Source organism: Sinocyclocheilus anshuiensis, unplaced genomic scaffold (assembly GCF_001515605.1).
Source record: "Sinocyclocheilus anshuiensis isolate Anshui unplaced genomic scaffold, SAMN03320099.WGS_v1.1 scaffold863, whole genome shotgun sequence".
Taxonomy (NCBI): domain Eukaryota; kingdom Metazoa; phylum Chordata; class Actinopteri; order Cypriniformes; family Cyprinidae; genus Sinocyclocheilus; species Sinocyclocheilus anshuiensis.
Genome location: NW_015547725.1, coordinates 509177 through 522397, shown reverse-complemented (window position 1 = coordinate 522397; position 13221 = coordinate 509177). Strand labels below are relative to the sequence as shown.

The 13221-nt window shown below is 37.2% G+C and overlaps 1 protein-coding gene across 1 annotated transcript; it reads left to right on the top strand.

The window, feature by feature from the left end:
- The first annotated feature begins 397 nt into the window (after positions 1 to 397).
- On the top strand, positions 398 to 5642 carry LOC107704269 (anti-apoptotic protein NR13-like). The gene is made up of 3 exons (XM_016507150.1): positions 398 to 487; positions 1127 to 1537; positions 5104 to 5642. Exons 2-3 carry the CDS (start codon positions 1130 to 1132, stop codon positions 5224 to 5226), a joined length of 531 nt encoding a protein of 176 aa, XP_016362636.1. The 5' UTR covers positions 398 to 487; positions 1127 to 1129; the 3' UTR covers positions 5227 to 5642.
- The last annotated feature ends 7579 nt before the right edge of the window (positions 5643 to 13221 follow it).

Here is a 13221-nt window from a genome sequence, read left to right as displayed (position 1 = left end):
AATGTAAGTTTGTGTGTGTGTGTGTGTGTGTGTGTGTGTGTGTGTGTGTGTGTGTGTGTGTGTACCCACAAGGATAGTAATCCCAGTAATTTTTTTTTATCTTGTGGGGAATTTTTTTTTATTGTGTGATAAAGGAGTTCAATACTTTAATATATGAGCACAAACCTTTTAATAACAACAACAACAAAAAGATTTGCAGAATTCAGCACGTCAAAATATTAGTGGAAAACCTTTATGATATAAGTTTTACGGAGCTTCTCGGAGTTACAGAGTAATACTCACAACAGAAAAACTGGATCAGAAATATTGAATGGAAAGTACAATGCGAAAGGAAAGCGTCATGACGCAAGAGGCGTGGTTGAGCAGAGGAAGGGGCGTGTTTAAATTGATAAAGGGTGTGCAATAGGGTGGAGCAACGGAGCGTCTCCTATGAGATCTGACTGCTGTTTGCGCAACTGTCGGTGGAGAGTCTGACATCGCTGGGAGGGTGAGCTGCTTTATTATTTTCACTTTTATAGAGAGAAATGCTACATTACATAATAAAATGCCTATTGAATTAAGACTTTTTTTTTCTTTTTTTTTTTTAGATATATTGAGAAAAATGTGTATTTAAAACCCGTTCTGTTGCCTCGCTTCTTTGTGTTCTCATGCGCAATGGCGCAGCCGGCTTTGTGTTTCACAGTGTTGCGTGCGCTTTCATTTCATTTCTCAATGCTGAGTTTTTATCAGATTGAGCTCATTCAGATGGATTCTATGTTAATACTAGAGACAAAAGTGACGTAAGCAGGTTTACGGTGGACATGGTTGAATCTGAATGTAATTTTTTTCATATAAGGCCTGAACAGCCGCTGACTTCACAGCCGTTATGATTCATTTACCATTTATGAACTGACCTGCGTTCTGTTAATGCTGCATAGATATACGTAGTGACAATAACTGCAGTAACTATAATATTTTGGTGAAAATTGTGTTTACCATGGTCATTTTTTGTAAGGGATGGTTACATCAAACCTTGATGACAAATAACATGGCAAAAAATTATATATATATATATATATATATATATATATAACCTTTTTTAATATATTACGACCCTGACTTTTTATTTGATTAATTTTTTTTTTAGAAAATGTCCTGTTGGTTGAGGGAACAAACTTTGTTGCTGGCAGAAGATTACATCAGCTTCTGCAGCGGGATCCAACAGACGCCTCCCAGCGAGTCAGCAGAGGCCATGAGATACCTGGCCAACGAGATGGAACAGCAGCACAGAACCAAATTCAGATCCCTCTCCCAGGAGTTCCTGGACACCTGCGGATCAGATCCCAGCAAGTGTCTGCAGCGCGTCATGAGGGAACTGGTGGGAGATGGGAAACTGAACTGGGGGAGGGTGGTTTCCATCTTTACTTTCACTGGAGTGCTGGCCAGAGAGCTACTGTCCAAGGGAGAGAATTCCGACTGCTCCCGGAGATTGGCTGAGACCATTGCTGACTACCTTGGAGGGGAAAAACAGGACTGGCTGATGGAAAACGGAGGCTGGGTAAGCATTAGCAGTGTTAGACTGGTACAGAGACCTTTATGCTGATAAACGATGGTTTTAAAACCATTATATTTTTGTTTGTGCAGTAGAGCCTTGACGTGTAGGTAGTAGGAGGACCCTGTGTAATTGTCAAGTTTCAACTTAGGCATTTAGTGAGGGTTTTTTTTCTAAATCAGTTCTGCTTAAAGTGAAACTGTGTGGGTGCTCAAAGTGCATTGTGTTTGATCTTTCATGTGTGCTCTCAGAAACCCAGCCTGTTTTGTACAGTGTTCGATACCACAATCTCTTTGAGTCTTTCCTACCTGTATACTTCAATGTGCACATTTTAAACTGTAATTGGAAGGTACTGCAGTGATATGCCGGTCTAGTTTTAGGAGTAGTGCAGCGTATGCCTTGTGGCTGCCCTGTTTTTGTCAATTAGAGAGTGACACAAGCCAAAGAATCCTGGGAATGCTTGTGGGGAAGCAGAACTGCTCTTTAAAACACTTTTAAACAGGCTCTCAAATGTCTCACCAAGGACTTTTTCTGTGTGGGCGACTGGGCGTCCAGTACTTCAGACTCCCAGGCACTGACCTATGAAAGCAATACTTGTTCCAACTCTAAATAACTTCAATAACCCCAGGAGATGTTGTTTATCTATGCAGACTGATATATGCTGTAATTACACAGATGATTCTGAGGAACAAGTTAGTCAACACAGTCAAATGCAAATGATTTACCCTTAACTCCCACAGAAATGATTCTGTTTAATAAAAATCATGTCTAATGAATGTACTTTCAATGGCTTAAAAAAAGACCATGCTCTTAAAGTCATGGTGAAAACAAAGTAGTGACAGATCTTTTCTTCCGTATTGTGAAACAGATTACCGAAAAAGAAAAAAAATGGACTTGGATCTATCGATCAGTCGTTGAATGAATGAAGCATGAATGCAAGCTTGCAGTTGATTGTAAGAAAGGGGCAGGGTTTACGTGGAGTAAAGATGCAATGGTAAATGTGACTGCACCTTAAGTGATTAAAGTCTAGCATACATGACCAGACAGAAGTCTGTCATTTCACCGGAAGATCGAGCTACAACATTTTAATTATGAATTAGGTAAAATAAATAATAAATAGATCAATAAATAACCATATGCAGGGATGAATTGTTCAAAATCAGAGCAATAACATGGATTTAGAAAATAGACAGGCTGAATTTTCATTTCAAGACAACTTTAAAAGAGTAGTTGAGCTGCAAATCCTCATTTTCACAAACCTGTTGATCTTTTCCATAGAATTATATAGGGACCAAACTATCAAGCTTTAAAACGGCACCATAAAAGTAGTCTGTACAACTTTTGCTTCTCATATTTCAAAACCGTAGCCATATAAAGTTAATAATATATAAGAACTAATGGTCACACTTTATGTTAAGGTCCGATTCTTGCTATTAACAAACCATTAACTATGACTTTTGCCTCAATAAACTCATAATTTGCTATGAATAATTAGTAAGGTAGTTGTTAAGTTTAGGTATTGGATAGGATTAGCGATGTAGAATATGGTCATGTAGAATAAATGTTTTATAAGTACTAATAGCCTAAACAGCCAATATGTTAATAATAGGCATGCTTATAAGCAACTAGTTAATAGTGAGAATTGGTCCCTATACTAAAGTGTTACTGAACTAATAGTGTTTGGCATTAGACGTGCCGTATTTGAATGTGCGTGAATGAGAGCTTTGGGAAAGAGGAAGATTGTTAGTAAATAATGACTTAAATTTCAGTCTGTTCCTCACAGAAAGCTTTTGTATGACTTCAGAAGACTTGGAATATCATGCACACGTCATATGGAGTACATTGTCCACTCTCTTTCACTTTTGTTCTATGGAAAAGAGTACCTACTGCACTTCTTCTTTTGTGTTCCGCGATGGAAAGTCACACAGATTTGGAACGTCATGAGGGCGAGTAAATAATGACATAAAGGATGAACCAGCCTCAAAACCAATTTCATGTTGGTCTACTCTACTCTTTTTAAACATCACTAGTGGTGTCATAGTGAAGTCGTAAATCTTGCAACTGCTGGCTTAAGGCAAACGGCAGCTTGTATTTGCATGAATGAAGAGTTTGAGAGGCCTGGACTGGCCCTTTCTGTCTCTCTTCCCTATTTTCTCTTTCTCTTTTATTTGGCAGCTGTTGAAAGCAGAGCCGAAGGCCACTCAGCCATTTAGTCTATTGTGTTTACCATACGGTTGATCTCCATGCTTCACTCAGAGTTTGTGCAGCATATGATTGTGAGCTACTGCACCTGGACTCACTCTGACCAGTACAGCAGGTGTCTGTCTGAAGACAGCTGCTCTGCCCGACTCCTCAAGCCTTCTGCTGTTTGTTCGGGGGCCTCAGGCACAAACAGCATTTATGCCCGCCTGTGCTTTAGCCTTCTGCTTCTGAAACGGTCATATCTACATTTAACCCTTGAAATATCAGTTAGCTTCTGAAACCGGCACACTACGGTTTCTAACACTCTAAATGGTGTTGCAGGCTAGATTCGAACCTGCATCTCTCACATGAGCACTAAAACTTAAAGGGGTCATGACATGGATTATTTTTATTACTTTAAATATGTTTCTTGAGGTTCACTTATAATGTTAATAGTGATTTTTTTTCCTGAAATTATCTCTAAGGAGGCTGCTTCTTTAAGGCTTCTCAGTAAGTGATTGGCTAACGTCCTTGCATAGGACAATTATCAACACCTATTTCCAGACAAAGCATTATGAAATTGTTTACTTACAGTTTGCAATGCAGCTGCTGTCGGATCTAATACAGTTAGCTGCTGCTTCTTTCAACAGAAGTTTCTTTGCGAACTCTTACAAAACAGTCTGCAGTCAAATGCTCTGAACAAACCTAAAATCCTTTGACGTGATCCAAGATGCCATTTAAAAATAAATTATCCACTTGTTCCTGATGCTGGGATCCTTCTGAAGGCTGTACAGAGAGACAAACGAACAGTTTTAATAGGACACGTCAAAGTGAGCGTTCCTTTACTCTTCCATTTGTCCTGTTGTCGGGAGTAACTACAGTGCATGGAGTAGGCCTATGTCAGGCATCTCTGTACTATACACAGTGTAAACTGCCTCCGTGTTTATAATAAGTTAAATCCAAGAATTGTACAACACACATTACTGGATAAAACAGTTCTAATTATATTTACTATATTTGTTATTAGATAGAACAGCTTATCAAAAATATTCAGGAATTTATCATTAAATTTGGCCAAAGCGATATACGCGGTCTTAGTATGAAGTATGTGAGTATGGAGCATGTGCATTATCCACTGCTGCACAGCTCTGAGGAATATTTCATTTAAAATAATGGTGAAGATGTATGTGCCGTTCCTCCTGAGAGCAGGGTTATGTAATTCTCTCATATGTTCAGGATGAGTATATAGGCTGTGCTATTATGTAACATCTGCACATTGTTGAGATTTTAGCTTCTTTGTCCAATGAGGTTCAAAATACTGCTCTAACTGTATCATATGGGTGTGGGAAGCGAAATGTGAATCTTATCCTGATCTGTCCTGTCTTTTGCAGGAGGGTTTCTGCAGGTTTTTCCACAACGCAAGACAGCTGAACCAAGAGTCCTCGATGAAGACAGCACTGTTTGCAGCAGCAGGAGTGGGTTTAGCTGGTCTAACCTTTCTCTTAGTACGCTAATGATTTTAGGATTTCTCTCTCTCTCTTTCTCTTTCACACACAACACACCTGCTTTCTGTCATATGGCTAAGGCAAAAGCACATTTTTTCCATCTCCACGCCTGTAATTACAGCAAACAGTCATTCATGTTGATTGTACACTCTTCACATGGCCTTCAGGAGAAAAGGATGGAAGTTCTAATTCTTTGCATATCTAACATGGTGCTTTTTTATTTTATAATTGCTTTTGTCACTTGTTCCTGTGTAAATCTTGTTAGTTTAGATAGTATTTACAGTTTGTGAAAATGACACCACAGTTTATTGTTTGTAATGTTTCTTTCAGTCTGAAAACAATACACCCACCGATCGCAGTTGTATCAGAAACCATTGTAATGCATTAGAGACAAAGTGCATATATTTTGTAAGGACAGAGCAATTCTTTTTGTTAGACCACTTGATTAGTGGTTTACATATGATCATTTAAACCTTTGGGATGTCTCTCAGTTTCATCCTGGAAGTCATTTGTTTTAAAGGTGCTAGCTTGTTTGGTTTCAAGCATGCCTGTGATATTCGCCCATTCTAAGTTTACTTTGTAAATGTATTTATTTTCTCATAAGAACAAAAATGACTATTTAGGCAATTCCCAACAATTGACAAAACGTTATATTTTTGCATTGTTTTATTTATTAACTTCTTAATAAAATCATTTTACTGTGAAAACAATTTTGTTTTGTATTTTAAGATGTAAATAAGATTTGTTTCTGATTGCTTCTCTAATGAATGTGCCCACATATTTAGTTGTGTCCTGAAATTTCAGAGCACAATTCATTTTGCAACGCAAGTATTTGTTGAATAATTCCCTCAAGATGCGCTATTGCAGAGCTCGTGAAATTCTCAGAGTTCTTACTTTGGTGCATAGACTCAGGGTAATAGTCCACTTAAAACATACATGAAGGGTGCATTTAGCTGCTACATTGGGGCCTTCTGAAACCTAAAATGATAAATGCAGTTAGATTTTACAAACATGCATGATGGTTAAGTTTCCTCTTTCTTGGGGGTATTCCAGAAAGCAAACTGTGGGTTGATTTAACCCAAATATTTATTACTTGAGGTTATCAGTTCCAAAAACACATCTGTAAGTTCAGTCATCTCATCATTTAGGTCAACCCCATTTAGGGTATTAACCCCGCATTGTGGTTCCAAAAATTGTTCAAAGTGAAAAAAATCAAGAATTTTACGACTAGATGCTTAGCAACAGACAACCAGTTGTGTGCCTCATATTCACATGCTTTCACAAAAGCATCACAAAAACACGTTTCAGTGTTTGACGGGGAAAATGTCAGTTGGAGTTAAGAAGAGAGTTTTATTCTTACCTTTATATTCCATTCCATTATATTCCAAAAATATCATTTGGCAATATATGTAGGGATGCTATGCAATGCTAGAGCGTTCATGTAAATAGGTCACATGCTCTTAACTAACATGTCCGTTTAGTTAATGACACTGACAGTGCAAATTAACCCAGTGTGTTAACCCAGGGCTCGGGAATGTAGAGGGTGAAACGTCAAAGTATAAATACCCAGGAGTAATTGCTACCGCTATGTACAGTATGAGAAGTGTAAAACATGAAGCAAGATAACCTAGGATACCATTTACTCGAGGTTTAGAATGACCCAGGGTTAACTATTTCAAGTGTGAAAAGCTGTTAGTAGTGTCCCAGTTCGAAGGATGCAGCCCTTGAATTGGGACACATCTTGAGAGACCCAGCTGAGGAATCACTATAGAAATGGAAATGGATGAATATCTCTGAAGTAAACTAACCCTGAAACTCTGAAGCAGGTTATGTTCAGAGCATGTGTTTCTTATGACTAATAGCATACCCTGAAAGTTACCTCCGTTTTTGGAACCGAAAGATGAGGTGAACCTACTTTCTGGAATTCCCCCCAGGTCAACACTTGTTTACATTGGTGAGATCATATGGAGATCATATATGATCATTCATGTTTTAAAATTAACTTGTATATATATATATATATATATACACAGTATATATATATATATATATATATATATGTGTGTGTGTGTGTGTGTGTGTGTGTTGAAAGACTGTCCACTTGCACAATGCGTTGGTCAAGCATTTGTGTCTGCCTTTGCATACTTGAGTATGTTTTGTGCGTACTTTGGACTTTGAAAAAAAAAAATCCCCTCTTAAACACAAACAAATCTCTTCCACTGAAGAGAAACTGGATACCATTTCGCTGAAATCATATTTCCAAACATCCAAACATGTTGTGAACCCATCTGCAGCACACAAGCTGACAGAGTCCATTTCTGGTGAGTATTTAGCGTACCAGCTGCAATCATACACACAATGCTCTGAAAGAGAAGCCAGTGCTGGTAGCAGATGTGAGACAATCTGGAAGAATGCAGCATTCCAGTGGAAAAAGTTATTGCTCAGCTTGCTTGGGAGTCTTAAAAGATTTCTCAGTTAAGTTCATTATCAACTTTGTCTTTGATGCTTCTCCTACAATTCATTCACAATATACAGCCACAAAATGAATGTGGATGTCAGATTATTTGGTCTTTGGAAGAACCAAACATTTTAAAATAAATGTTTGAGTTAAGACTGAGATCTATATTCTTTTGAATTGTAGACTTTGATATCTTGGCAAGCCTGTGGAGAGATGAAACCTAGCTTAGATTTTTTTCTGAAAGAGACTCATGTGAGACCTTGTTCTTCAGAAGGAGCATCTGGGAAGCAGGTGACTTACACTTGCTTCCCCATTTGCTCTCCATATGATCTCACCACTTTCTAGGTCAGGGACGACGTTATTTCATATAGGGCTGATCAATGAAGGTCAGGAATGTTGAGAGCTCATTGTGTGCAAAAATGTATCTGCCAACAGAGCAACAAACTGACTACAATCATGCAGTGCCATTGTTACAATCAAGATTACATGTTTTCTCTTTCTGCTCTTTTAAACCCAGCTGTGTTGGTTTCCAGTACAACTGACTCAGCAGAGCATTCCAGCTCTTCCATTTACCAAATGCTGACATTACAAAATAGAAATACAGAAACAAATGTCCTCTACTATGAACAGTTAAAGACTGTTTTACCCAAGACAAAGAGCCTAATTTATAAAATGTCGCATAGAAACTGTCCCTACATGTGATCTAAAATCATTTCTCATATGTGCGCATTTCCAAATACCTGCAGTACTCTGACTCTGCCACAAGGAAATGTGCGTACACCTGCTCAGAACCTGACGTAGCCCTAAGCACTCCATGTTCAAAAACGTTTTAATAAATCTGAACATTGGTGTGGATTTCAGCATACTCTACAGTAGGGCTGTATCTACAGTAGGGCTGTAAAAATGGCTGAAAAACTAAATTCGAATTTTGTACTTAAAACTCTGACTCTGCCACAAGGAAATGTGCGTACACCTGCTCAGAACCTGACGTAGCCCTAAGCACTCCATGTTCAAAAACGTTTTTATAAATCTGAACATTGGCGTGGATTTCAGCATACTCTACAGTAGGGCTGTCAAAATGGCTGAAAAACTAAATTCGAATTTTGTACTTAAATATTATCAAAATTCGAATTATATTCGGTGCCCTTGAGCAAGGCACCGAACCCCCAACTGCTCCCCGGGCGCCGCAGCATAAATGGCTGCCCACTGCTCCGGGTGTGTGTTCACAGTGTGTGTGTGTTTACTGCTGTGTGTGTGCACTTAGGATGGGATAAATGCAGAGCACTAATTCCTAGTATGGGTCACCATACTTGGCCACATGTCACTTCACTTTTTCACTTTCACTTTCTTTTGCCGCAATATTTTTAATGAACAACGCAGCAGCGCCGCATCTAGTGGCTTCAACTGGATAGGCTAACAAAAACATTAAAATGCAACGACACTTACATTGTCATCGCATCTCGTGCGCCACTGATAAGGCTGCCTCCTTAACGCACACCTAAAATTCGACGTTTTTGCATTCGAATGTGGATTTTTATTTGAAATTCGACGAATATTTGAAATTCGAATGTTTTTTGACAGCCCTAATCTACAGTATGTGGAATTTTTAACGTTTCTATATACCTCAGATTTTATGTGTTAGAGCTTGTTTATAGGTAATTGATACTGAAAAATGAAATGCATTTCTTTTTTTAATTTCTGTTTTGTTACTTTCTAATTACATTCTGCTTGCCCCCTCAGTTCAAATTAAGGAGTTCATTTCTTAATTTCACACAGTCCTGTCATGTATGATAACTGAATGTCTGTCTGTTTCTGTATTTACACAGCTTAACATTATCTCATAGTTTGCATTGATGGACTGAATTTGTCAGTGCTTTGCATGTGCTCTTCCGATTTAGCCTTTATCCTCCGTTCACAGATCTGATGTGGGAACCTGAACAAGGATGTATTTTCTTCATTCACAGCTGGTCTAGACTTTTTACGTTGGTCTTTGTCTCTGTTGCTTCATGTCTGCATTTGCTTAAAGTTTCATCTGAGCTAACGCACTGATCTTCAGCTGGAATCCAAGACAGAACAGTTGACGAAGGCATTCAGTATACTCTATATAGTTGTGCGATTAATATCAGCATACTATAACAAAACAAATACATTTTACAGACAGCATGGACAACAAATTAGAATGAAAAAAAATTATAAATATATTTTTGCACATATAGTCTACACATGCTTTCACCCTCATCATAACACTTGTTTTTATTCAGTTTCTTTTTTATCTTTTCTCATTATGCTTAAAATCATAACCTCAGTTTTCTCTTTGAAGTCATTCTCCAGATACCTGCATCAAAGTTCTCTTTGAGTTGTGTTGTCTTTGATAGTATTGTAAGTAACTGGTCCTGAAAACATGCTAGTTTCTGTGTGCGGTATAAAACACAAAGAGAAAGTGGAATTGCTATTGTGTCCCAGCATTCTGGTTCTGTTCTGGTAATCTGGAAAGTTATATTGCTCAGAGTATGCTTCTGAAAATTACTTAGGAGAAATAAAAACAGACATAAAGTCAGCTGTTGACATACAGAGTATGGAGATGTACAATAAATGTGGATAGCAGCTCAGATCATTTGGTCTTGGAAGAATCTGAAGAGAAATATTTGAGTTCACACTGATATAACCATTGCAGAATTTGGAATGTTGGCAAACCTGAGGAAAGAGAAAGTGGAATTGCTATTGTGTCCCAGCATTCTGGTTCTGTTCTGGTAATCTGGAAAGTTATATTGCTCAGAGTATGCTTCTGAAAATTACTTAGGAGAAATAAAAACAGACATAAAGTCAGCTGTTGACATACAGAGTATGGAGATGTACAATAAATGTGGATAGCAGCTCAGATAATTTGGTCTTGGAAGAATCTGAAGAGAAATATTTGAGTTCACACTGATATAACCATTGCAGAATTTGGAATGCTGGCAAACCTGAGGATCTGTGTCCATGATTCAGTAGTTACAGAGGTTTGCTTGCTGTAATGACTCTCAGTTCTCATTTAGTACAGCACCGTAACCACCATAGACATTAAGGGGAACAAGTGCCCTCCAATAATCAGATATAGCCAAATTGTCTTCCCAACATTTGACAACCTTGATGCTGCTCTGCTGCACTCCATTACACACTACAGCTTTGTTTGTCATTAGGATGACAAATACTTTTAAATTTACATTTTAGGCTGGTCTGCCTCAGTGATTTAACAGCACTCATCAATGTCACAATGACTGAGATGGCCAATCAAATCAAAGAAAGCGGGCAATACTGTTTTAAAAAGCCGAATATGAATAGAGTGCTGATTCCCTCAACAGAAACCCAGTAAGATTTTTCCATTGGCTTTGGGATTATTAAAATAAGCTCTGTGACCAGCAAAAGTTTCTGATTCTTACATGCTTTGTTCATTAAGATAATCTTCACAAATGAACACAAGCTTTATGGATTTTGAAGCCTAAATATAATCGCCACAAGTAAAAAGTTAAACATAGTTTAGAAACGAACTACACCATGGTTGCATGACTTCACCATCACCACTATTAAGTTTCCATCAGTCTTTATTTAAAAAACATTTTCCCCTGACATTTAGAATAGTTTGCATGAGCATGATAAACACAACAAGGTAGTGAAAGTGGACCAGTGATTAGACGGGTTTGCCTGTTTGGTGTGATAACGTTTAATTTCCCAGACAACCTCTGTAGTCTCATTTAGCCTAGTCAGCAACCGCATTTTTCAAGACAAGTAGAAGCTTTAAAAAAAAACTGCAAGGGAAGAGTAAAATATGCTTGTGTTAACCACAGACCTTATTTCAGACATTTAACCAAAAAAAAAAAAAAAAAACATAGATGCAAACTCAATTTTTAGTTTTGGCCTGCAAAAATTCTTCATCCTCGCAGCACTCAATGCAACGCGATGCTTCAGTTTTAATAGTGAAAGAGTGCAAAATAAAATAAGTAGCTAAACACGTAATATTTGACAACTGTTATGATAGAAATGTTATACGACCTACAGTAATATCCAGTTATGCAGATTATTCAGCTTTTTTTTTCAGCCTTTCAATTCTACACTGTAAAAAAAATCTGTGACATTTACGGTAAAATACCGGCAGCTGTGGTTGCCAGAACTTCACTGTAAAAAATATGGTAGCAACATTTTAGGTTTTACAGACTTAACTTAAATTCACAATAAAATACCGTATTTCATTAACTGATGTAATGTTAATAAACCAACATATTGAAGTGTTAATATCTGTTTTGAACCATTGTAATGCACTGATAACTACCAAAAACTGGTGGTGATGAGAAAGTCACATGATGAACCAAAGTTCATCACAAACAGCTTTTCTACAAGCTGAGGGCAATATTTATATATAGAAGGTGCACAGTGTCATTTACACAAACACTAAATCCCATCATGGTGACACACATGATACTGAAATAATGCAATAAACATTAATTTAACAACATTAGATGTAAGATTAAACCCTAATGTGCACAACTGATAACAAAAAACTAAGAAGAAACATGTTAATTCAACAAAAAAACATCAAATATGAAGTGTCATGCAGGGAATTCTGGGAGTGTCAATTTATGTTTTTTCACTGTAAATTATACAATCACTTTTTCTTTTTCACTTCCAAAAACCATATTTTAACAGTATTTTACTGTAAAATTACATTAAATGTAATTACATTTATTCACCGAATATAGTATGGAAACTTACTGTAAACCAGTTAATAGGTTTTTACTGTAGCATTTTTACAGTCTTTTACTGTTAAAATCACAATCATTTTTTACAGTGTAGAGTAGGCTATCATTCATGATAGGCAATGTGATTCATGTAATTCATAACTGAATGTGGCGTGACAAGAAACATCAATAGATCCATTTTTGGCATATTATCAAGAGTGTGAATCTTTTGAAATAAAAACATTATTTGCATTAAAAGTTAAAAAAACATTAAAAATTCAGGTCGATTGCCTTGCAATAAATTGTAGTTCTGTTACCGTTTCCTTCTTTCCTTAAGCCCATTTAAAATATTTAATTAATTGGTTTAAAAAAAAAATAAAGTTGCTGACAGTTGCTGAACATCTGAGTTGAATGTGACAGTTTTGGTCTAGCACCATGTGACTTGAAGAGCCAGAGCGCTTTTTCCTGTTACAATTCTGAGAATTTCTATCAATTAAAGCGCTGAGCTGTATCCTGTTTCTGACATCACAGACGTGGCTTGTCTCAACCTTTCCTCAAAGATAAGTCCACACTAACACTTAGAACACAACACTTAACACTAACAAAAAGTATACCTCAGATTTTGATAAAGGCTTTGAAATAAGAGGTTTTAAAACATAATTAATAATGGTTTTGCTAGTTCGTCCTATGTCATTTTCAGTTGTTAGTGTTAAGGCAACTTGCAGCATCATGTAAACTGTATGTGGCTCTCCTCTATTTAAAGGGTGTTTAATTATAGGACTTCAGGAAAGAACCAGAAGTACTGAAAATGAGCTGGAACAATATGAACTTGGC

What these genes read in the sequence shown, in the direction of transcription:
- LOC107704269 (XM_016507150.1), top strand. Translation starts at nt 1,130, where the DNA reads ATGTCCTGTTGGTTGAGGGAACAAACTTTGTTGCTGGCAGAAGATTAC. An exon ending in TGATGGAAAACGGAGGCTGG is followed by an intron (nt 1,538 to 5,103) that starts GTAAGCATTAGC and finishes TGTCTTTTGCAG; the next exon opens with GAGGGTTTCTGCAGGTTTTT.